The sequence below is a fragment of the Oncorhynchus gorbuscha genome, linkage group LG17, assembly GCF_021184085.1.
Source record: "Oncorhynchus gorbuscha isolate QuinsamMale2020 ecotype Even-year linkage group LG17, OgorEven_v1.0, whole genome shotgun sequence".
In the NCBI taxonomy this organism is placed as follows: Eukaryota; Metazoa; Chordata; class Actinopteri; order Salmoniformes; family Salmonidae; genus Oncorhynchus; species Oncorhynchus gorbuscha.
Window position 1 is genome coordinate 26,716,352 of NC_060189.1, and position 25,419 is coordinate 26,741,770.

At 43.5% G+C, this 25,419-nt stretch overlaps 2 protein-coding genes across 5 annotated transcripts in view; one reads left to right on the forward strand and one right to left on the reverse strand.

Annotated features, from left to right (window-relative positions):
* LOC124001127 (ATP-dependent RNA helicase TDRD9-like) overlaps window positions 1-10,506 on the forward strand; it is a 31,149-nt gene extending 20,643 nt beyond the window's left edge. For both annotated transcript variants that reach the window (XM_046307701.1, XM_046307703.1), the window contains 14 exons: window positions 258-365; window positions 487-587; window positions 754-927; window positions 1,509-1,620; window positions 1,807-2,022; window positions 2,119-2,208; window positions 2,353-2,610; window positions 2,784-2,951; window positions 3,344-3,414; window positions 3,506-3,615; window positions 9,206-9,302; window positions 9,508-9,646; window positions 9,746-9,937; window positions 10,094-10,506. In XM_046307701.1, the coding sequence (XP_046163657.1) occupies window positions 258-365; window positions 487-587; window positions 754-927; window positions 1,509-1,620; window positions 1,807-2,022; window positions 2,119-2,208; window positions 2,353-2,610; window positions 2,784-2,951; window positions 3,344-3,414; window positions 3,506-3,615; window positions 9,206-9,302; window positions 9,508-9,646; window positions 9,746-9,937; window positions 10,094-10,192 (1,935 nt within the window). In that variant the 3' untranslated portion in view covers window positions 10,193-10,506. The remainder of the gene's footprint in view (window positions 1-257; window positions 366-486; window positions 588-753; window positions 928-1,508; window positions 1,621-1,806; window positions 2,023-2,118; window positions 2,209-2,352; window positions 2,611-2,783; window positions 2,952-3,343; window positions 3,415-3,505; window positions 3,616-9,205; window positions 9,303-9,507; window positions 9,647-9,745; window positions 9,938-10,093) is intronic.
* A 436-nt stretch (window positions 10,507-10,942) lies between these two features.
* LOC124001128 (reticulon-1-A-like) overlaps window positions 10,943-25,419 on the reverse strand; it is a 52,547-nt gene continuing 38,070 nt past the window's right edge. Inside the window, exons 1-7 of one of the 3 annotated variants that reach the window (XM_046307705.1) lie at window positions 22,857-23,152; window positions 13,409-13,616; window positions 13,141-13,279; window positions 12,814-12,883; window positions 12,070-12,116; window positions 11,923-11,981; window positions 10,943-11,755 (exon numbers count right to left, since the gene is read on the reverse strand). In XM_046307705.1, coding sequence (XP_046163661.1) covers window positions 11,713-11,755; window positions 11,923-11,981; window positions 12,070-12,116; window positions 12,814-12,883; window positions 13,141-13,279; window positions 13,409-13,616; window positions 22,857-22,917 — 627 coding nt within the window. In that variant the 5' untranslated portion in view covers window positions 22,918-23,152 and the 3' untranslated portion in view covers window positions 10,943-11,712. Of the gene's footprint in view, window positions 11,756-11,922; window positions 11,982-12,069; window positions 12,117-12,813; window positions 12,884-13,140; window positions 13,280-13,408; window positions 13,617-16,459; window positions 16,616-22,856; window positions 23,153-25,419 lie in introns of those variants that run through there. The other 2 variants (XM_046307706.1, XM_046307704.1) reach the window with 2 other exon arrangements.

Here is a 25,419-nt window from a genome sequence, read left to right on the forward strand (position 1 = left end):
CCAAAGGTGCCTCTAAAAAGTATTGACTCGGGTGTGAATATTTATTTGAATATGTTATTTAATTTTAAATACATTTGCAAAAATGTAAATACAAAAATAAAATAAAAAAACGTGTTTTCATTTTGTCATTATGGGCTATTGTTTGTAGATTGGGGAAAACGTATATTTGAATCAATTTTGAATTCAGGCTGTAACACAACATAATGTAGAATAAGTTGAGCGGTATGAATACTTTCTGAAGGCACTCCATCTTTCAGGTGGTTATCGCTGGTGCCTACTACCCTAACTACTTCTCTCAAGGGGAAATGGATGAAGAGCTGGCCTCCAAAGACCTGTCAGGCCATGATCCCAAAACAACAGTGCTGGTATGATGCCATTACCCCCTATCCCTGATTCCCTGATTTCAGATTCCTATACATTCATGAACAGTGTTTGTATGTTGTGAATTCTAGACCACTGCCATGCTCTTTGATTTTCTCGTCTCAGGTGAGAAACCTGCCTCCCTACAGTTTCCTGTACTACAAGCAACTGCAGTCCCTGTTCCGCCAGTGTGGCCAGGTCAAGTCCATAGCCTTCGATGGAGCCAGGTAACAAACGGATCAAACCTCCACTGGACTTAGAATAACTCATTATGTTACCTGTTTCATAGATAGATACTTCATAGATGTTTTGACCTAAATGGTCTTACATAGCTTATAGAATGCCCATAGTCCATTGGTAAGACAGATAAACATTTGTTGTGTGTTCCTTCAGAGGGCATGTAGAGTTCTACCGGACGACTACTCGAGGGTCGGGGGTGCTCCCTGAGGTGTCACTGGCCCTCCTCTTGGCCCACCAGAGGCATCCTCTGGACATTTTTGTGCATCCCAGTGACGAGGTGGAGACCTTTGCGGGAAGCAGGACCATCTGCCACATGAGATACGCTCGGTAGGGAGCCTATACATCCTTCTCACACTACTAATCCACTCAGCTGGGTTTTTAATCCTCGTTTCCTACAAAATACAGTTTGCTGCATGGGTGTAACATCGTCTAACCCCAACTTCTCAAGAGGAATGCATTTAGCGGAGTGAAAGTCAGTCAAGACAGTTGATGTATAGGTAATGCCAGCTCTGGCTCAGGGCCAAATACCTCTTCAGGAAGGTGGAGGTGTCCTGTTAGTGGGGGGGTTTGGGGGGAGTGGGCTTTGCCCGTAACCCTGCAGGCCTGCACCCCTCCACACTGGGCCTTGATGTAACCTGACATGCTTGCACTCTGGCTGACCCTCTACAGCCATCACACAGCCTCTGAGAGGGTAGATTTAGGCCGAGTCAGACTCTCTCCCTCCTCCTCACACACATTTACAGACAGTGCTGTCATGAGTGAGTTACAGTCAGTTAGGTCAGTCCCATAGACTCCCTAATACAATGATGCAGCTCAGTGACTTTGACTGTTACACTAGCACTGTGTTCCCCCTTTGAGGGATCCTCCAGGCTTTTTAAGCATAATTCATTCTGTCCTGTGGTTTTCAGTGTGAATGTGGACTTCCAGAACAACTCGGTCTACCCAGTGGGGTTGCTGAGCAGCACCATCGACCCAGACAAGCTGCCCTCTAATCCCATCTTCGTGGTCAACATCACAGATGTTAGTCAGGCTGAGACTCCTCTTTCAGTCAAATTTCTGGGACTTGTTTTTGTGTAAATAAGTAATCTGGTGACGATTCTATCTAGAGGAACTGAATTTAGGTGATCACATACCCTCCATTTTGGCTATGCACAGTCTGTAGTGGATGTGGTGGCCAAACATGCCTCCTTCATCTTGGCTCCCTAGGTGGTGGAGGTGGGCCACTTCTGGGGCTTCCAGGCGGATGATGCCAGCATGGAGAAGCAGCGCCATCTGACAGCGGAGATTAATTCTCATGAGCTGTGTCCAGTTCCTGTCTCCCTCTACCCAAACCTGCTGTGCCTGGCACCTTTCTCTGAGGGCGACGAGCAGGGCCTCTACTACCGTGCCAAGATCCTGCATGTCTGCGGCAGCTCTGTGGAGGTACAAGCACATGCTCACTGAGCTCACTAGTACACACAATCACTCCCAGGTTGATTGCAGTTTTAGTGGATGAACCATGTGTTCTGAATGTTCAAGGTTTTCTTTCTGGACTTTGGAAACACCAGTCTGGTGTCGTGTAGCTGCCTGAGGAAGCTACCTGCTGATATCATGGCCCACCCATTCCAGGTACAGCTACAGCGTTTTATTTAGCCAAAATGGTAAACATCTTTGGGCCACATCCTAATCAAGAGAGTTGATCTAGTATCCCTATATTCTGCTATGACTTTGTCCTGTATTCTGTTAGGATTGTGTTCTGCCCTGTCTCCTCAGGCCCAGGAGTTCCAGATCTCTGGGATGCGTCCATCGGCCCAGTCCATGATCCTGGGGGACCAGTGGAGCAGCCGTGCCCGCAACCGCTTTATCACGTTGGTGAATGGCCACCCACTCATAGTCTCCCTGTTCTCCATCCTGCACGGCATCATGCGTGTGGAGCTGCTCATCAACACTGACACGGTCACCTCCAGCGTGGCTGACATCATGATGCAGGAGGGACACGCCATCAAGGCCGAGGAGAGCTTTGAGTCCAAGGTACCTCAAACACAAGCCAGCTTCTAGGATGTTGTGCTCATGGGGAATTGTTCAGTTATAGTTTTCCTGTTAGGCTTTGCTATAAACATAAATCATTTAGTGTTTCCTTGCTGTCCAGCAGTAGAAACAAAGGCTGTGACCCTGACAGTGCTGTGTGGTTGTGTGTCTTGCAGCAGATCCACGACGTGCTGGTGTCTCTGTACAAAGACCTGCAGGACGGCACGTTCACTCCCAACGCTACCAGCAGCTCCTGGAAGACTAGCAAGGAGGAAGAGAAGCAGCTAATTGACAGCCTGCTCCAGTCCTTTGCCAAGACCAGCCAGTCCTCTCTGAAGAGCAAGGCGAGAACACTGGCCAAATGGCTGACTCACATTTCATAGACTGCTACTGTGTTCAATAGACTGCCTGTTTGGTTCAACCAGGAAGTGTTGTTAGTTGTTCACCACAAGAGGGTGTCATTGTCTTTCTGCCTTTTGCCTGCCTCCTGTCCAGAGGGTGGAGACATTTTGGTAGTACGTGAGCTGGTGTACATTTTGTTCTACGGTGTATTAGTGGCTGTGGGCCAGGGCCACACATTCCTCTCAGGAATTCGTGGAACACAATTTGTTTCTGGGGGATGTTTTTACTGTTAACATGTATTGAATAATTGTGGATGAATGTTAGTGGCTACAGGATGCCCATTGTGTCTTAATGCTCACTGTAAGTAAAGTGTTGCTGATGCTGTTTGCCACAGGTTCGTGTGCATGGCCCATCCAGTCCTCATAAAGTCAACTTCCACAGCTTTAGCAATGTCACCAACTACAGGTTAGTCAGTGTCACCTAGATCAGGTTAGAGTTTGGCCCAGTGCTGGTGACACTATATACCAGTGCTAATGAATGTGTTAACTCCTTACAGGTCGGTGCTCATAGAGAAGGACAGCATCAACTCCGTTGCGTTGAATGACAGTCCTCAGGACAGCCATCAGCGGATGCTGGTGGCTGGCTCCGTGTCTGTCAGTGCGACAGGTACAGTACTGGGAATTGGGATATGATCTGGGACATAATAAGCACATTAGAATAAGGGTTAGACCATGGGTGTCCAACTCATTTTGCCCTACGGACTGCATTCAGTCTTCACCGAGGTCTGGAGGGCCGCACTCACCTTCAACATTTTCAAAAAATAGTCCTCTATCCAGCACTTTTGGAATTTTCAATGCTCCCGGACTGTCTAGGTTTCGATAACTGTTGGCAAGCTGGACAGAGTGAAATACACTTGAGTATAGAAAACATTAGGAACACCTTCCTAATATTGAGTTGCAGATCCCCCCCCTTTGCCCTACGAACAGGATCAATTCGTCAGGGCATGGACTCTACAAGGTGTTGAAAGCATTCCACAGGGATGCTGGCCCATGTTGACTTCAACGCTTCCCACAGTTGTCAAGTTGTCTGGATGTCCTTTTGGTGGTGGATAAGTCTTGCCACACAGGGAGACTGTTGAGTGTGAAAAACCCAGCAGCGTTGCAGTTCTTGACAAACCGGTGCACCTGGCACCTACTACCGTACCCCATTCAAAGGCACCCTCTTAATGGTACACATACACAATCCATGTCTCAATCGAGGCTTAAAAATAAATATTTAACCTGTCTCCTCCCCTTCATCTATACCAGTATTTAACCTGTCTCCTCCCCTTCATCTATTCCCAAACAACACCAGCAATACCCCCAGGGGTACACCAAATATATGTGATTCACATGTAAAAAAATATTTTTATTTAACTTATTTTACTAACTTTTTCACATTTTCAAACAGTCCATTTATATTTTCCAACAGGGCTATACATTTTAGGCTCTTTTTCTCACCTGAGTAGCCTGTTTGTGAAAAAAATGTTTTAACCATCTAGTGTTCAGCAAAATAACACAATGTCAAATACAGGTAGCCTAGACAAATAATTAACATCCAATCATATTAACCGTTACTCTCTTGCGGGAATTCCACAAGTAGCCAAACGTAGCTGCTGCTCATGTTGGTATCTGTACTGATGGCGCAGAAGCCATAGTGGCATAGACATAGTGGAGTGGTAACGTGCATGCAAGCAATTGCTCCCAATGACACTTGGTACACTGCAGCATCCACCGAGAGGCTCTTTCTGCTAAGGGAATGCCTGTCAGCTTGAAAGACATTTTGGACACTACAGTGAAAATGGTTCGCTTTGTTAAAGCAAGGCTCCTGAACTCTTGTGTATTTTCTGCACTATGCAATGATATGTGCAGTGACCATGTAACACTTTTACAACATACAGGAGTGCGCTGGTTATCAAGGGACACTTTTTTTGAGAGAATGGGACACTTTTATTGAGAGATGAGAGATGAGCTTAACGTTTTCTTTACTCACCATTTTCACTTCTCTGACCGCTTGCATGATGATGAGTTTCTCACACGACTGGCCTATTTGGGTGATGTTTTTTCTGGCCTGAATGATATGAATCTAGGATTACAGGGACTCTCCGCAACTATATTCAATGTGCTGGACAAAATTGAGGCTATGATTTAAGAAGTTGGAGCTCTTCTCTGTCTGCATTAACAAGGACAAATCACAGGTCTTTCCATCATTGTATGATTTTTTTTCGTGTGCAAATTAACTCAAGCTTACGGACAATGTCAAATGTGATATAGCGAAGCACGTGTATGAGTTGGGTGCGCAATTATGCAGGTACTTAACGAAATGGACGACACAAACAACTGGATTCGTTATCTCTTTCATTCCCTGCTTCCAGTCCACTTACTGATATCTGAACAAGAGAGCCTCATCGAAATTGCAACAAACAGTTCTGTGAAAATTGAATTTAATCAGTAGCCACTTCCAGATTTCTGGATTGGGCTACGCTCAGAGTATCCTGCCTTGGCAAATAATGATGCCCTTTGCAACCACGTAACTATGTGAGAGTGGATTCTTGGTCCTCGCTAACATGAAAACTAAATACAGGCACAGACTGTGTGTGAAAAATGATTTAAGATTGAGACTCTCCAATACAACCCAAAACTGCAGAGTTATGTGCATCCTTTCAAGCACACCCTTCTCATTAACCTGTGGTGAGTTATTCACAATCTAATGAACAAATAAGGTTTTATATGTATATGGTTAAATAAAGAGCTAAATTATTATTTGTGCCCTGGTTCAATAAGAGCTCTGTCACTTCCCACTCACATTTATTAAATATATCGTACAGTGTGTGTGTGGCAGCTGGGGGTTGAATGTTTTGAAGGGGCACGAGACTATAAAAAGTTTGGGAACCACTGATCTACACTGATTGAAGTGGATTTAAAAAGTGACATCAATAAGGGATCTAGGGCTGTCCCCAACGGATAAACAATCTTAGTCGACAAAGTTGTCTGTTCTTTTGACCAATCATTTGCTCAACATTTTTAAACGTGTATTTTACCATAAATAGACACACTGTTTTAATAAAACCAACTATATGCAATGACCTTGTCTGATGCTTTAAGCTTACGGTTTGATGCCTCAAGATGTCGCCAGAGATTGAGATAACCAGAAGGGGAAAAAAATGTAACCTGATCTAGCTATTCTCCTCCCGCTCCTGCTGGCTTTAACAGATTCTACCATCATGCTCCTGAAGTTTCCGGTAATAGGCTACATGAGGAGTGGGCAACCTTTCTCATGTGCAATGCCAATTTATCTAACCTTTTCTACCGATCTGCGTGCCAGTTATGGTTTTCATATGCACATTTTCGTGAGACCGTTTCATTTTATAATAACGTCTATCTCAAAATCATTGTAATTTGGTAAATCAAATGCCTATCCAAAATCAAAAAAAATACTAACCTAAAAAGTAACTTTATTGCCAACAAATAAAAACATTGCAGCCTGCATGTAATATCCTAATTAAAAAATATATATATCCAAATGACCGGCCATGACTGGGAGTCCAGTAGGGCGGGACACAATAGGCCCAGCGTAGTACGTGTTAGGGAAGGGTTTGGCCAGGGTGGCTTTATTTGGCTCATCGCACTCTAGCAACTCATTGTGGCGGGCCAGGCACCTGCAGGCTGACATCGGTCGTCAGTTTCCTCAGAAACATTGGTGCAGCTGGCTTCCGGGTTAAGAAGCTCTGTTTGGCGGGTCATGTTTCGGAGGACACATGACTCAACCTTCGCCTCTCTCAAGCCCATTGGGGAGTTGCAGCGATGAGACAAGATCGTAATCACAAAATTGGGGTGAAAATTTGGGTACAAATTAAAATACAATTACAAAAAAACTTTGCTCGGTACTTTGTTGAAGCACCTTAGGCAGCGATTATAGCCTAAAGTCTTCAAGCTTCGCACACCTGTATTTGGGGAGCTTCTCCCATTCTTTCCTGCAGATCCAATCAAGCTCTGTCAGGTTGGATGGGTAGCGTTGCTGTACAGCTATTTTCAGGTCTCTCCAGAGATGTTCTGATTCAAGTCCGGGCTCTGGCTCGTCCACTCACGGTCCCGATGCCACTCCTGCGTTGTCCTGTTGGAAGGTGAACCGTCGCCCCAGTCGGAGGTCCTGAGCGCTCTGGAAAAGATTTTCATAGAGGATCTCTGTACTTTGCTCCGTTCATCTTTGCTTCGATCCTGACTAGTCACCCAGTCTCCGTCGCTGAAAAACATCCCCACAGCATGATGCTTCCACCACGATGCTTCACCGAACGGATGGTGCCAGGTTTCCTCCGGATGTGACGCTTGGCATTCAGTCCAAAGAGTTCAATCTTGGTTTCATCAGACTAGATAATCTTGTTTCTCATCTGGTCTGGAAGTCTTTAGGTGCCTTTTGGCAAACTCCAAGCGGGCTGTCATGTGCCTTTTACTGAGTGGCTTCCATCTGGCAACTCTACCAGAGTTGGTTGTCCTTCTGGAAGGTTCTCCCATCTCCAAAGAGGAGCTTTGTCAGAGTGAACCTGACCAAGGGCCCTTCTCCCCCGATTGCTCAGTTTGGCCAGGCGGCCAGCTCTAGGAAGAGTCTTGTTGGTACCAAACTTCTCCCATTTAAGATTGATGGAGGCCACTGTGTTCTTGGACATTCAATGCTGCAGAAATGTTTTGGTACCCTTCCCCAGATCTGTGCCTCGACATAATCCTGTCTCGTAGCTCTACGAACAATTCCTTTGACCTCATGGCTTGATTTTTGCTCTGGCATGCACTGTCAACTGTGGGACCTTTTTATATAGTCAGGTGTGTGCCTTTCCAAATCATGTCCAATCAATTGAATTTACCACAGGTAGACTCTAATCAAGTTGTAGAAACATTTCAAGGATAATCAATGGAAACAGGATGCACCTGAGCTCAATTTCGAGTCTCATAGTAAAGGGTCTGAATACTTATGGAAATAAGATATTTCTGTTTTTTTTAGTTTAATACATTTGCAAAAATGTCTTAACCTGTCATTATGGGGTATTATGTGTAGATTGCTGAGAAATGTGTTTTATATAATCCATTATAGAGTAAGGCTGTAATGTTACAAAATGAGGAGAAAGTCAAGGGGTCTGAATACTCTCTGAAGGCACTGTATATGTATATATCAGTGGCGGCTCCTCAGGGGAGGACCAACCTCAGTGAATTTCATTAAAAATAGAATAATACAAAAGTTGTCGTTTTGAGATAAAAACTAAATATATTCACGTCACCAAATTGATTAAAACACACTGTTTTGCAATGGTCTATAGTATCCTCAACAGCACTCCGTAGGGTAGCACCATAGCGTAGCTGAAGGACAGCTGGCTTCCGTCCTCATTGACTTCAATGCAATACTTAGGAGGCTCTTCCATAGACTTACACAGTAATTATGACAACTTCAGAGGACGTCCTCCATCCTATCAGAGCTCTTGCAGCATGAACTGACATGTTGTTCACCCAATCGAAGGATCAAAGAATGAATCTAGTACTGAAAGCATAAGCTACACCTAGCTAGCACTGTAGTGCATAAAATGTGGTGAGATGTTGACTCATGCCAAGACTCATGCAAAGCTGCCATCAAGGCAAAGGGTTGCTACTTTGAAGAATCTCAAATATAACATATATTTAGATTTGTTTGACACTTTTTTGGTTACTACATGATTCCATATGTTATTTCATTTTTGATGTCTTCACTATTATTCTACAATGTAGAAAATTAGTAAAAATAAAGAAAAACCCTTGAATGAGTAGGTGTGTCCAAACTTTTCACTAGTTGTCTAGTTGTGTATGTGTTAGTCGAGCAATAACACAATCTCGGTCAACCAACAGCCTAACGACCAAACAATCGACCAGTCGACTAATTGGGGTCAGGCCTAAAGGGATCATAGCTGTCACCTGGATTCACCTGGTCACTCTGTCATGGAAAGAGCAGGTGTTAATGTTTTGCTCTGGATAAGAGCGTCTGCTAAATGACTTAAATGTAAATGTAAATATAATTTCTACACTTTCGATTTTGAGTAATTTCCATGTTCGATTGCGATTGTTTTCCCATCAAAAGTCTTTAAATTTTTTTTTAAATGACTCAAACCACCAATGGGCTTGCTGTTAGTTTAGACCCTACCAGAAATGTACATTTGTCTTTGTCGTAACAGTAAGATGTGTATATGTGTGTGCTGATATAGGCACACAGATTCTACTGAAGGAGACCACACTGATGCCTCACATCCACGGCCTGCCTGCACTCATCACCATGCTCTTCACCCCTGCCACAGAGCTACGGTAGGTCTGCTTGGAGATGGTATACTCATCACATGTAATCAAATTACCTACCGTACCTTTTATAGGGAATGTGAGATCTTATAGGGAATGTACAATTATGGGCAGGTTTTTATTAAATGTTAACATAAATAATTTGTCATATTCGCGTCAAATCATGCATTTAGTCATAAAGGTCTGTTAATGTAACTTTGCCTGTTCTCTGCAGCACCAACGACGAGAGGACCAGCTACACTGGTGCCCTCTGTGGTCTGGGGTGGAACGTCCAGTCTCAGGCAGCTGCCCTGCCTGAACATGACATGGAGCTCGCCTTTGATGTCAAATTCGATGTAGAGGACATCACTGAGGTAGCTAACATCCATGTAGTTCCTCATAGACCCTTCATATCCATATGTATCGTGTTTTAAAACTTCAACTTTCCACATATAATCAGTGTGTTTTATCAGATCAATGCGTTGCGTGGTGCCATTAACCGTCTGGTGTGTGAGGGGCCCAACGGTCCTCTGCACCTGGGGCCTGACAGGATCAACACCCTGCAGGAGGACTGCCGCGAACGACTCGTCAGTCTGTTTACAAAGTCACCCCCTCGAGAAGACCTTGCTCCTGTGTACCATGAGGAACCAAAGCAATGGAACCAGGTATGGCTTGAATTCATGGTGTAATGTTAGTTTTCCCCATTTCAATCAATTCTGTCCTGAGCTTTTATAGAGCGTAAGGTCCATACTTAATCATATAATTTCTAGTGTTAAAACAATTCATGTTGAGCTTGTCTGGTGTGGCCATGTTGTGTACAGGTGGATCCCAGTCAGAAGATGGAGATTGTCCAAAAGGAAGATGGAAAGAGCAAAGGGGTCCTGTTCCAGCTACACCCGGTCACACTGCTCAACATATGAGCCCATTCTAAAGCAGCAACCAGAAGCACAGCATGCTGTCCTGTTTTCACCCCCACTACTCTTATGTTTTACAAGATTCTTGCTTATGGTAACCCTCAGGAGGGACAATCTCTTTTGATCATTATTTCAACAACAAAAAAATTGTGCAATTGTTATGACTTATTTTACTTAAGGTCCTGCCATGCTTCTCTGTCCTGTGTTATGTTGTTCAGCTTTTCTATTACTGTGCTGGTGTAATTATACTTTCTAAACACCTATACTTTTCTATTTTGATAATTAGTGATATATTTAAAACAATAAATGGCATTACCATTTTTCTTTTTATAAATGAATCTGACTTAGTCTGAAGGTATGGTGCTGGTTTCAGTTCGGTACTGTACTTACACAAATACACATTTGAGTGCTTACAACAGATGAGACTTGTCTGTCACTGTCGGTCTCCATTCAAACTCAGGAATAGTCCGTCAGAGTAACCTAACAGCCAAGTTAAATTTGTCACCTCAGCATACTGATATGCGCATGCAGGCATGAAAGTGTCTTCTGTGCCAGAAGGAATCAACGTGTATTTATAGAATGTAATTTCAAATCCCTTTTGGAGATTTTCCAAGTGTTGTATGCACCGTGTACCCTACGAAACATGAACACCTCATATGTCCTCTTATTTATAACACAGGACTAGACTGCCCTAGTCAAATGAAACAGTTTTGTCTTGGACCCCGTTTTCAGTAAAGCGTCTGAAAAACTATAACATAATACATCAAGGAACATTTATTTTTCTTATTCTGTAATGAAATACATACTGTAAGTGCAAATAGTTAGTCCAGGGTCTAAGAACTACATTGAGTATAGTTGGACAGTTAATTCAAACAAATGAAATATCATCAGATATTCCTTGTCTTCATGGTAGTCAAACAACGGTACCTAAAACACCAGCTTGTGTATAGTTCCTTATAGTTATACAAAAGCAAAAACCCTACAATTACCACATCTAAAACACATTGTCAAATTATTTTGTGCTTGAAAACACCAAAAGGAAATCATTTTATATATATTGTCATATACTGAGAGAAGCCCCACCAGCAAACTCGAACATGAAGCGGTATTTAACATTGGCAGCAGAGCATTTCTGTAGGCATATCTCTTTTTTTGTGCCAAATCTTAGTTTGTTGTAAGCACAGCAAAAAAATGTAGCATGAAAAACTGCACAAAATATATCAAATATTTACTCAAGGCTTGACGTCATGCACTTAATAACAAGCAACACAAAAGAAAAAAAGGCTGGTTCTTTTTGTTGTTCAGAATTGTGTACTTGTCTACCTAGACATAAGATCTTGAACACGAGTGATTTACTTTGTGTTAACAGTTCTAGACAGTTTTGGGGTCAGGGCTTCTTCAGTGGTTGGTTTTAGAGAACACCTAGATGAAATAGTACTACTACCCCACAGATCATGACAAGGCTCTCCAACAATGATCAAGCTGTCTGAGTCTGAGCTGGACCTCGCTGTTAGCTAGACTCGCGTCTACTCTTCCTTTCGCTTGGCCCCGGGGATCTTCGCCTGGATCCTGTTGCGACAAAACACGAGGTCAACTCAGATACAGTACTGATTTATGTCAGTGTAGTCATGAACCTTTTCGAGTTTATATCAAGATGATCATTACAATCTTTCTTAGGTGGATGTTCCAGAAACTACCATGTTCATTCTTGAGTAGAAAAGGTCATAACCACTTACTTCCCCACTACGGAGTTCACTTGGGTCCGTATTAGTCCAACATATTGGTCAATCTGTGCCTGAGACAGAAAACAATTTAGATTCAAGAAAAAAATATTGTGAGTTAATAACAAAAATGTATTTTAGAGAGTGAGGGTAAATTCTTACCTGGTGTTTCTCATAGACAATGGGCATGCTAAACATGGACACCACGGCTGTAGGGGACGAGCGAGGGAGAGACTCATGTTAAAGCAGTTTGACCTCGTCACCCCCTGGGAATATACTCAAATATGCACACATTGTGTCCACAGAGCCCCACTCCAGCTCAGAGACTTATCTACACTAGGTTGATAGAAAAATAACACAAATATGAGATACTTTGTCTTCAGTTGTGAATGAAACCTTTGAACAAAGACCTTCATAAATAACCTTTTGGAATTTCGTCAGATGGATCTTTTTGGGAAGTGAAGCGACTGAACTTTAATCTAAGATTAAAATCAATTGTTTTTGCTGAAAAAGGGCAGAAGGGAATAATCCACTTTGATACAGAACCTAATTGATACAGATTGCAGTAAAACTCTGGTTCCATGAAGAACCATATGTTGTGATCTTGTCAGGAGGTCATGTGCTCCACAGCGTGTTCTCTCTGTGTTGGGTTAATCATTTACTGACAATGGGGTACTGTGATGCGTGCTTATTACAGCCCACTGATTATAGTAAAAACTCATACAGACTGGCTTTGTGATCTTGTAGATTGAGAGGTTCCAATATGATGCATTATATTCCGTTTTGTTATAAAATGATGTTAGAAGAGATCAAATATGAGCTGTATGTCAGGCTCAACATGGTGGGAAGGCAGTAAAGGGGTGCAGAGCTGAGTAGAACAGTAGCTAGTCATTGGAGGATCCTCACCTAGAATAAGCAGAGTCAGGCCATTGAAGAGGGCGCCCACATAGGTCAGCAGCCACATCAGCACAGCAAACTGCAACACAATGTGAAAACACTTGGCACTGCTTCACCAAACAAGCCCACCCCCACAATATATGGTATGTTTATTTGATGATTGACAGAAGGTATAAAATACAAAAATAATTAAGATATTTTAGGTTTTAACATGTCCATTGATGACATTTGACAGAAATAGTAGTGAGATTACAGACATTAAAAAGCGGAGTGTTGGTAAGGTGTTAAGTGTCCATGTCATTCTTGTAAAAGCCGAGAGATGAGACAGAGGCTGACCTTCAGTGAGTCGATGAGGTCCTGGACCAGGAAAAGCCTACGGAGCTCCTTCATACAGGTGTTGGCGTAGAGCAAAGCCTTGTCAGCATAATTACCAATCTGATCCTGGGACAGGGAGATCTCCACTTCCAGATAGGATCTGTTTGGGGGGAAAAGTACAAAGAGACTGTTTGTGTCGAGGCTAAAGTGTCTTTGTAAAACTGATTTGTGAATGTAAATGGCAGATTTTTTAATGTGCTGAGAAAACCTCTTATCATCTTTCACTCACTTGAACGGGTGTCCTTCATCGGTCTTCTGCACAGCCTGAAGCACAGACTTGTAGATCCTGAAGCTGATGCTGGCAGAGAGGGCGGCCAGGGTTAAGTAGGCTCCCACACTGACCACACTGAACTGGGTCAGAGAGAAGAGCAGCAGGAGCACGCTGCCAAACACAGCTCCAGACTGCTTCACGTTCCTCCAGTAGAGCAGGTCAATGGCTGGGGGGAGGACAGAGACAGGAGAGCAGGATTAGGATCCAGAGTTAGGCCCAGTATTACACAGTGACAGTGTGATGACCTAACCGTAAGGTCACCCCGGCATGACACAGTATGACCCAACCATCGGTCACCTCAGCATTACAGTGATAGAATGACTTCACAGTGCTCAATTTACAGTGTTCCTGTCTACGCTGTGATATCACTTACAGTGCCGTAATCCCGTGTGTCCCAGGCATTTAGGTCAAATAACTGGAATCCCATAGCAATCAGAAGTCCTCAGAGACCCCTGACGAGTGGGATTTTGCTCTAACCTATATTTTTATTGCGTTTGATTCAGCTGTGGATTCATAAACGTAGGTGTGAATGTGTCTTAAGTGAAAACTTTTCTATCCGGCTTCTTTTCCCCTATATATAGAGTGACCTTTGCCAACGATAATAGCGAGCTGACTACTACTTGTTGAACAAGTGTCACTCAATTTATGTTGCCACACACCGGTGGTGGCACACTTTCTGCCAGTGACGTGTCATTATCAGTAGTAGTGGTCAGCACTCGGCCTGGTCACACACACAAGCGACCCTGCAGTACCCTAACACAACCTGGTTCCCCAGTAGTACAACTGTACTAGCCATTCACAGAGCTGGGTTAATAATTGGCCTGTGGAGCCAGTGGCATAAATAGATCCAGATAGTGTCCAGAGATAACAGCTTAAAGTGACCTGGTCATTCTACAGCTCTACGGCCAGAGGAATTAGAGCACAGTAACAGATGAGAGGCCCATTTGGGATCATAAGAATGAACAAACTAGGCTACATCATAAGCCACACTAGTAAACACCCAAAGGAGATACAGCCTAGTTAAATGAGGGGATACAGCCTAGTTAAATAAGGGGATACAGCCTAGTTAAATAAGGGGATACAGCCTAGTTAAATAAGGGGATACAGACTAGTTAAATGAGGGGATACAGCCTAGTTAAATAAGGGGATACAGCCTAGTTAAATAAGGGGATACAGCCTAGTTAAATAAGGGGATACAGCCTAGTTAAATAAGGGGATACAGCCTAGTTAAATAAGGGGATACAGACTAGTTAAATGAGGGGATACAGCCTAGTTAAATAAGGGGATACAGCCTACTTAAATAAGGGGATACAGCCTAGTTAAATAAGGGGATACAGCCTAGTTAAATAAGGGGATACAGCCTAGTTAAATAAGGGGATACAGCCTAGTTAAATAAGGGGATACAGCCTAGTTAAACAAGGGGATACAGCCTAGTTAAATAAGGGGATACAGCCTAGTTAAATAAGGGGATACAGCCTAGTTAAATACGGGGATACAGCCTAGTTAAATAAGGGGATACAGCCTAGTTAAATAAGGGGATACAGCCTAGTTAAATAAGGGGATACAGCCTAGTTAAATAAGGGGATACAGCCTAGTTAAATAAGGGGATACAGCCTAGTTAAATAAGGGGATACAGTCTACTTAAATAAGGGGATACAGCCTAGTTAAATGAGGGGATACAGTCTACGTAAATGAGGGGATACAGCCTAGTTAAATGAGGGGATACAGCCTAGTTAAATGAGGGGATACAGTCTACGTAAATGAGGGGATACAGCCTAGTTAAATGAGGGGATACAGCCTAGTTAAATAAGGGGATACAGCCTAGTTAAATAAGGGGATACAGTCTACTTAAATAAGGGGATACAGCCTAGTTAAATAAGGGGATACAGCCTAGTTAAATGAGGGGATACAGCCTACTTAAATAAGGGGATACAGCCTAGTTAAATGAGGGGATACAGCCTAGTTGGTAACCTAAATAAGCTTTCTTTAAATATATACTATTTCATACATCCAATTGAATTATGTCTTAAAAGACTGGTGCCATGTCCTGCGATCTCTGTTTTAGAGCATCCGTTTTCAGCCCCCAACAAAGATGACACAGGTTTATCACCCCTGGATCAGGCCTAGTCAGTGCACCATTCCAGCTCAACTCAGGTGACCCATACAGCCCTCTCCTATGTTGGCTGTTAACACAGGCCTGTTTCCATGAGAACAGTGGCTGGTTCACCCACATCCAGTGACTATGGCTCAGTGTAAATCCAGCAGCCAGCTGTTGATGTGACACCTGCAAGCCCTCTGTTTTACGAGGAGAAAGTCAGTTCCAGAGAGTTTGTGCTCCTGTTCTAGAGAGGAGTAAAACACTGCTGGGTCCCCTGGGTGTCTTCCTCCCTAAGCCCTCCTGCCTACTTGCCCGCATGCACTAATTTTAGCCGTAGAGCTGTGAACACCACAGAAATGACAGCCATCTTTATTTTCTACCATAGGCATCTGTGGATGAAAAAAAGGCGTTCTAAAACAGGGTGCTGAAAGACACTCGTTTTACCTCCTCTCTGTGGGTGACAGGTGCAATGCCAGGCACGTTCTGCCATTTCCCCATAATCATCTGCCCAAGTCAGCAAGTCAGTTGAGCTGCCCTCAATAACCAATACTGACTGACCTCTGTCCTTGTAATCAATAACTCTAATCAATCAGGCTGGATTACCTCTATATATCTGACTGAGTGCCACTCCCTTAAAACCAAGTACCAATATCACTAGTCACTAACCCACTCTCTATGATTTTCCATTTATCTACAGTATTGCTTGTAATGGAGATGCTCAACAACAAAAACACACACACATTCACACACGCACCAAGCAAAGCAGCTGTAAGACAGACAGGCAAGGACAGCAACGCCGGAGATACTTGACAAACAGCAGCAAATGTGCCTCATGTGCCTTGTGATCTGATCTACAGATTGCACAAAGAGAGAAAAGCTTTAGCTAGTGCGGTAGAAGTGTGTGTACTGACCTGCGGCTCCCATGGCTGAACAGGGAAAGAGGCAGCTGCTTTATCCACAGACAAAAGGAGAGCACTGAAGGGGGACTACCCCCCCTCCTCTCAGCCGGGGAGGGGAGGGGCCACAAGCACGCAGGCTAATCATCCTTGGTCTAGGCAGGAGGACTGGAGGGTGGGCGTTAAGGGGAGCGGTTGCCAGAGAGCCGAGCTGCGATCCAGCGCACACACTCTCTCTCTCTCTCTCTCTCTCTCTCTCTCTCTCTCTCTCTCTCTCTCTCTCTCTCTCTCTCTCTCTCTCTCTCTCTCTCTCTCTCTCTCTCTCTCTCTCTCTCTCTCTCTCTCTCTCTCTCTCTCTCTCTCTCTCTCTCTCTCTCTCTCTCTCTCTCTCTCTCTCTCTCTCTCTCTCTCTCTCTCTCTCTCTCTCTGGTTTTAAAGCACAGCCCCTCTCACCCTGGTTTTAAAGCACAGCCCCACTGACAAATGACAAAGACTGCCAAGCAAGGACCAAAATAAGGAGACTGTATCCGATTTAAAATGGTGGATGGGTATCTCCTTCCACCAGGCAAGAAGATGGAGTTCTTTCCGATCAATTACTTATTAGCTTATCAATAGCCCGCAGCATGTGACTTCATTGGCAGTATAGCATCTTGTGAGTGGGCATCGCAGCAGATCTGCAATGTCTGTGAAGGTGTTATAGGACTGTATACTGAGGATGAAAGATGCTACCTGAAATATACTGCTCTATTAAAATGCTTCAGCTCTGTGAGGATCTGGTGAGCCCCTGCCTGATGCAGTTACCATAGCTACGGTGCTCCATTTTCTCCCTCTTCACTCACAGAGAGAGAGAGGTTGGGGGAAGCAAGGAAAGAAAGAGATGGAGAGAAGGCGGGCGGGAGTGAAAGCACTTCCTGGAAAACAGAATCAGATTCACTTTATTTGTCTGAATCTGGGGAATGAGGGACACGAACTTTGTCTTCACCAACACACACCCAGCCACTCCCTTTATAGTTCAACACAAAAGGACAAAGGGCCGTTTAAACATGGAGTCAGGCATTAGTCAAAACAACAGACTGTACGTCATGGTGTGAATGGGTTTCTAAACGTAGCTGATAGAATATGGCAAGGTTTAAATCCCACTATAAAAAGGGTAAATGGAGTCTGATGGCTGAATTAGGTTTAAAAATGTCAGATCACGACTCAATTTAGGAATCATGCAAAAAGTCTGGAACAAGCGACAATGTGGGTTTTTTACTCACTGAAAAAATACCTCCATCCGAGAAATGATCTGCTTATCAACATTTATTTTTAAACAAAACCTAACGTACCGAGACCCCTTCAAATCATTTGTTAAATACCCTTTTATTAACCCATTCATGTCCATAGCGGAGCATTTCCTTTAGTAAATACAATCTCTGAGCTTACTAATGGACAAATCTGAAAAACATAATAATAAATCGGCCAAAGTGTTTGTCTACAATGTGAGTTTTTGATATTGTACTACATTGTCTTAGGACACATGGGGTGAGTGTTTTTACGCATTTCATGAACCAAGTCCAGTGAATACGTGTTAAAGTGATCAGATCAGAATAATATACATATATAATCCACACACACCACTAGAGTACATGCAGTGTAAGCAAATCCAACGCAAGTCAATGGAGACTGAAGAGGGAGTCATTTTACAGTATGTTCCCTATTTCTCAGATCTTTAAACATGTTCAGATCTTAATGTTTGGTATATAGATAGTCAGGACCAATATATAAATACATCCACACACACACACACACACACACACACACACACACACACACACACACACACACACACACACACACTCACTCCTAGAGTATATTATACAGCATAAGCAAATTGAATGCAAGTCAATGGCAAGTGAGGCCTGCTACAGCATTCTCCCTCTTTCTCTCCCTCTCTCACAAGCACACCCGTGTACCCACATACCACAGACATCAATGCATCAATGCAGATATTGTTTTTATATACACTGAGTGTACAAAACATTATGAATACGTGCTCTTTCCATGACAGACTGACCAGGTGAATCCAGGTGAAAGCTATGATCCCTTATTGATGTCGCCTGTTAAATCCACTTCAAATCAGGGTAGATGATTGGGAGGAGACGGGTTAAAGAAGGATTTTTAAGCCTTGAAACATGGATTGTGTATGTGTGCAATTCAGAGGGTGAATGGGCAAGACAAAATATTTAAGTGCCTTTGAACGGGGTATTGTAGTAGGTGACAGGCGCACCGGATGTGTCAAGAACTGCAACGATGCTGGGTTTTTCCACACTTAACAGTATCAAGAATGGTCCACCACCCAAAGCACATCCAGCCAATTTGACACAACTATGGGAAGCATTGGAGTCAACATGGGCCAGCATCCCTGTGGAATGTTTGACACCTTGTAGAGTCCATGGCCCGATGAATTGAGGCTATTCTGAGGGCAAAAGAGGGTGCAACTTAATATTAGGAAGGTGTTCCTAATGTTTTGTACACTTAGCGGTCCAGATGTTTAAGATCTGACAGAGAAACAAACTCTGATAATATGGCTCCATAAACTGCCGATATACTCTGGGGGTGTGTGTGAGAGAGAGGAGGGGAGTGTGTGGATTTTTATATATTGGTTCAGACAATCTATATGCCAAACATTATTAAGATCTGAACATGTTTAAGTTCTGAGGAGAGAAAATGTCAAATGCTTAACGCTCCAGTCTCTATGGATTTGCAAATACTGCATGGACTTTAGGGGTGTATGTGTGAGAGAGAGTGTGGATTTCATTCAATATTGTTTTCATATACCGTACCAGACAAAGGTTTGGACACACCTACTCATTTGTGGGTTTTTCTTTATTTGTACTATTTTCTACAATGTAGAATAATAATGAAGACATCAAAACTATGAAATAACATATGGAATCATGTAGTAACCAAAAAAGTTAGTAGCCAAAGGTTGATGACAACTTTGCACACTCTTGGCATTCACTCAACCAGCTTCTTGAGGTAGTCACCTGGAATGCATTTCAATTAACAGGTGTGCCTTGTTTTTTAAATTGAACCTTTATTTAACTCGGCAAGTCAGTTAAGAACAAATTCTTATTTGACAATGACGGCCTACCCCGGCCAAACCCTCCCCTAACCCGGATCACGGCCGGTTGTGACACAGCCCAGGATCGAACCAGGGTCTGTAGTGATGGCTCTTGTACTGTGATGCAGTGCCTTAGACCGCTGCGCCACTCAGGAGCCCCAACTTTAGTTAAAAGTTCATTTGTGGAATTTCTTTCCTTCTTAATGCGTTTGAGCCAATCAGTTGTGTTGTGACAAGGTAGGGGTGGTATGCAGAAGATAGTCCTATTTGGTAAAAGACCAAGTCCATATTATGGCAAGAACAGCTCAAATAAGCAAAGAGAAACGACAGTCCATCATTATTTCGAGACCTGAAGGTCAGTCAATAGGGAACATTTCAAGAACTTTGAAAGTTTCTTCAATTGCAGTTGCAAAAACTATCAAGCGCTATGATGAAACTGGCTCTCATGAGGACCGCCACAGGAAAGGAAGACCCAAAGTTCTGCTGCAGAGGATAGGTTCATTAGAGTTAACTGCACCTCAGATCAAGTAACAGACACATCTCAACATCAACTGTTCAGAGGAAACTGCGTGAATCAGGTCTTCATGGTCGAATTGCTGCAAAGAAACCACTTACTTGGGCCAAGAAACACGAGCAATAGACATCTGTGCTTCAGACCAAAGACCTCAGTGTCTTTGTGAGACGTAGAGTAGGTGAACGGATGATCTCTGCATGTGTGGTTCCCAACGTGAAGCATGGAGGAGGTGTGATGGTGCTTTTCTGGTGATACTGTCAGTGATTTATTTAGAATTCAAGGCACACTTAACCAGAATGACTACCACAGCATTCTGCAGCGATGCGCCATTCCATCTGCTTTGCGTTTAGTGGAACTATAATTTGTTTTTCAACAGAACAATGACCCAAAACACACCTCAAAGCTGTGTAAGGGCTATTTGACCAAGGAGAGTGATGGAGTGCTGCATCAGATGACCTGGCCTCCACAATCACCCGACCACAACCAAATTGAGATGGTTTGGGATGAGTTGGACCACAGAGTGAAGGAAAATCAGCCAACAACTGCTCAGCATATGTGGGAACTCCTTCAAGACTGTTGGAAAAGCAATCGTCATGAAGGTGGTTGAGAGAATGCCAAGAGGGTGCAAAGCTGTCATCAAGGGAAAAAAAAGGGTGGCTACTTTGAATAATCTCAAATATATTTAGATTTGTTTAACACTTTTTTGGTTACTACATGATTCCATGTGTTATTTCATAGTTGCGATGTCTTCACTATTAGTAAAAATAAAGAAAAACCCTTGAATGAGTAGGTGTGTATATATATCTCAACAAGTATTTACATAACTTGGTTCGTGAAATGTGTAAAAAAAAACAGTAACCCCATGTGTCCAAAGACTAAAATATATAGTATGGTACAGAAACAGCTGTAGTTCACAAACCATATATTTGGCCTTATTTGGGCTTAGAACAGGTCCAATAACAATATTATACGCTTCTAAACAATTTCATTCTGAAATCTTGACACGTATTATGTCATTATCTATCCATCTTAAAACGTCAATGTGGCCTGTCTAGACACTATGTTGACACCAAATCTCATGCATTAACACCAAACATAATGTGTTCAGTGGCGCATTTTGATATAGTACAAGGACGTGAAGGATGTGGATGGTACTCTGCACAGTAAATCATTAGTAATGGTAGTAGGCCTAGGTTATATCTCACTTAGGTACTGACTTGAGTGTACAGTCATGGGTGAGTCTTGCTGCCAAGCTCTTTGGTCTGTAGAGACCCTGGGGATTATTACTGTCCCTCCCAGCCAGCATGAACACCTGAAGTGGAACCAGAACGTACAGGAAGTACCGTGGCACGCAGCCACACACTGATCACTGATACAGGCCTGTATGATTTCTGGTTCTGGTAGTCAAAATCAACAAACTGATGCAATATTTCTTACTCTACGGGTTTGTCAATGATGTTCTAGGCTACATTTTTGGGTAGAACAAGAGTGAACCGGTTTGAGCCTGACCCGAAGTTATCGAAAGTGCCTTAATCCATGCCCCAAGCTAGCATGTGTAAACATGTAGACATGCCTGTATGTACACTACTTTGCTTTAACAGCTTATTCAAACTAAATACCACCCAAATGGTCAATTTCACCCTTGGTTGTGTTGACTGTACCAACTTTTATTGGTAAGAGGGAAAGAAAGTGAATGTTTTAAACAAACCCAGTCAGACAGATGATGACATATGCCTGTTCATAAAACCTTATTTCAGGCCATAGTGAAAGCACAGTGAACACAAGCTATTCTGCTCACAACTCTCAGTAATGGAATAAAAAAATACCTACTTATTGTATCCCCAGGTCTATGTGTGGCTCCTTCTGTGTATTTTATTGAAGATAATGTAGGCTATAGTCTTACATTTTCATTTGGTAGATTCTATTCTATTTTCCATTCTAAATACACGCTTAAAATCACCCACTGTCAGGTAAGGAAAAGGCAGACCAACCAACTCCCTCTCCATCTTACACACAATACAGTATAATAAACATGGCTGCCATAGAAAATTACAGCCAGTTGGAAAGGCAGGGAGGAGGAAGGGAAACCATTCTCTCCTCCCATCTCTCTTCCTAACCCAGAGGTGAGACTCATGCACACCATGATGGAGAAAGAGACAGACGGAGGCTGTGCCTTTCTCTCCCAGTAGCTGCAAAGTGCCTTGGCAGCCGATGGATGAGACTGATGTAATCAGGATGGGTGCGCCTTGGTTGCCATGGAGACAGTATGTCAGTGCTGTCCGGATGCTCCGACAGCCTCGCACACAAAATACTCAGACTCTGAAAACAGCTTCCCCGCAGAGCCCTCAGACCGGGAGAGTGATAACAATGACACACCCTTCACATTAACACACATAGAAAAACACACACAGAACAGAGACACACAACACAGATGGCTCACAGCACGTGTGTGTACATTCATCACTACGTCTCACACCTACCTTTGCCCTTTGTCTCACACGGCAGAGAGAGAGAGAGCGTGATCAGGGTGTGTCTGCTGTCACCCCCCTGGTGAAGGTAAACAGCTCAGCCTGATCACCCAGGCCTCGACTAACACACACCATGGATACCCCCCACAACCATACATGCAACATCCTCCTTTCATACACACACACACACAAACTACAGCTGCACTAGAAGCATAAATACACATGCCCCTCATACATACATCATTTCACCACTCACAGCCTAGATACACACTCCTAACACACAGACAGAGATACACACAATAAACACAGCAAACGCATCAGTACCCTGGCCTTTCCAGCTGCTCCAGGAGCACTCCTTCTTGGTACCGTCTGCAGTGGACTGCATGCTGATGATCAGTTATCTCCCGGATTTCCCTTTCTTTCAGTTCTCTGTTTTCTTCTAGCTCTTCCTCTTCTTGTGCCACTGACTCACTCAGTCATCCCACAATGGCATGAATGGTTGGAAGGATGAGATGAGATGAGGGAGAGATGCGGAGACGAGAGGGAGGGAGGCAAGGTTTTCAAGGTACTGGTTGGCTCGCAGAGCACACAGACTGATGCTGTGGAGCAGTGTTGGCGAGAACAGAAGGAGGAGAGGGAGTGATCGAATTGTAAATACAACACCACAGTTGCTACTGCAGCAAATCATCCATGCAATGATTTAGTGCCTGGGGAGGGGAGGGGAGGGGGGGGGGGTAGTCTTTTTCTTGAAAGGGGAGGCAAGCACTATTTCACAATAAAAGTTCCCGTGCTGATCCTGATTCTCAAAGCAGACTAGGGCGTTGGGCATGGGGAATTGGCAGTGAAAGAGTTAACCAACATGCCCTTTGATGAAGCTCAGTCGGAAATAGGCATATATCCTATCCCACCCCCAGGCTAGTTTAATCATGATCCATATTGTATATAAGATCATTTACAGATAAAGTGCCAGGTTGAAATTACAATGTAAAAAAATCTGACGTCATCTTCTACTAGCATTGAGACTAACGACTCTCCGCCATGAAAACAGCTCTCCCACAGAGCCCACAGACTGGGAGAGTGATAACAATGACACACCCTGGTCAACCTCCCGTTCCACATGTAACACACCTATGAAACACACACAGAACCCAGACTCACAACCGACGGCTCACAGCATGTGTGTACATTCATCATTATAAACAGAGTTTCGTGTTAGGAACTGAGGATTCTATAGGCTACTGCTGGGGTATGGACCTAGCGTTGCCAATGAATAATCTGGCAAATAATCAACTCCTCTGCCCTTTGTATGATTGGTACAAAGAATGTTTACGTTTGCAGTCAATATCACGCAAATACTGGAGTTATTTTCAATACGTCTCACTACATTTACATTTACATTTAAGTCATTTAGCAGACGCTCTTATCCAGAGCGACTTACAAATTACTAAATATTGAACAGCCTAAGTGCTGGTATTTTCAATAATTCATAACCATCACACTGTAGCCTACAGTACAGCCCTCAATGTTCTTTTAGGTTTACTGCATTCAGGCTGTGGTTCAGCTTGTGCTTTAGGTTTTTCCACCAGGATGCATTATCAGGGCAAATAGCCTGACAAACAGCTATGGACTCACAGTGATGCATGGAGGCATGTAACGAGCTGTGTGCAACGGACAGTATCATGTCTAAACAGTGTCTGTGGGCTTGGATAGAGAATAAACATATCCTCATGATTTATAATGTTATAAACATTGACCCCCTCTATTTCAGTGACATTGGTACAGTCAGTCTGTGTCCAGACAGCCCTGTCGACGTCCCTGTTACACCTTCTGCTCACTGCAACCGTAAAAAATATATGAGCCTGTGCTGTGTGCTCCCCCTTAGGAAGGTGTTGCCACGGCAACTGCTGTGGAGCTGCACAGGCTGTGGTACATGATGTCTGCTCTGCTTGTCTTCTCTCCAGCATACACACGGACCTCTGTTATAGTCTATGGTGCCCTGCACCACCTAGTGGTGGAGGAATATAAACCGCATCAAATGGGTTGACCTGCTTTTAGGAATTCGAGAACCTTCTGTGTGTGTCTGTTTGTAAACACCAGGAGAGGAGGGGAGCTTGGGGCTTTTAACTCAAGCACATCCTCAGTTACATACCACAGGTGGATGTTGTGCCGCGACAGCGACAGAACCATAGAACAACTGAAATGTGATATTTCCATCACTGCATCTAGCCATACATGAAGGGAATCCTCCTAAGCTTAAGTCGACGCTTGTGTTCCAGATTTGACACCGCAGGGTTACAAAAACCCACCGTTTACAAGAAGGATGAAGAAAGAAGCAAACAGAAGAAAGACAAAATAATAAGAGCCAAAAACAAAATGTCCGGCTTAACACACACAAAGAACTCTGGCTCGATGTGGTGCAAATTGGCTGGCGTGATCTCTGGCGTGATCTGTGATGATACGTCTGTCTGAGTTACTTCCTGACATGATGATGGTACTGGGTGTTGGGAGACAGATGGCCTGTTCGCGATTTGGAAGAGAGAGTCAAGGCTGTGTCTTAAAATCCTATATGAGAGTGAGGGATTAGTTATGATACCTTCAATGACGTAGAATGGAGAGAGAGGCTCATCCTTTGTTGATTATCATCGTAAAAAAGGCTGTTCTCAGACCTGTTTTGTAACTGAAGCCAACCACCAGAGGGAAGCAGATCTTGAAATCATGCAGCAGCTCATGATCCACGATGCTCACACCCACCACGGAATCAGCCGTCTCACAGCAACACTTTCATTTCCTGACCTTGTCAACAAAGGCACCATAACAACACACCATGACCCTCCATGTTATCTCTTCTGGTGCGTCACACACTCAGGGCAGTAAAAACAGTACGTGA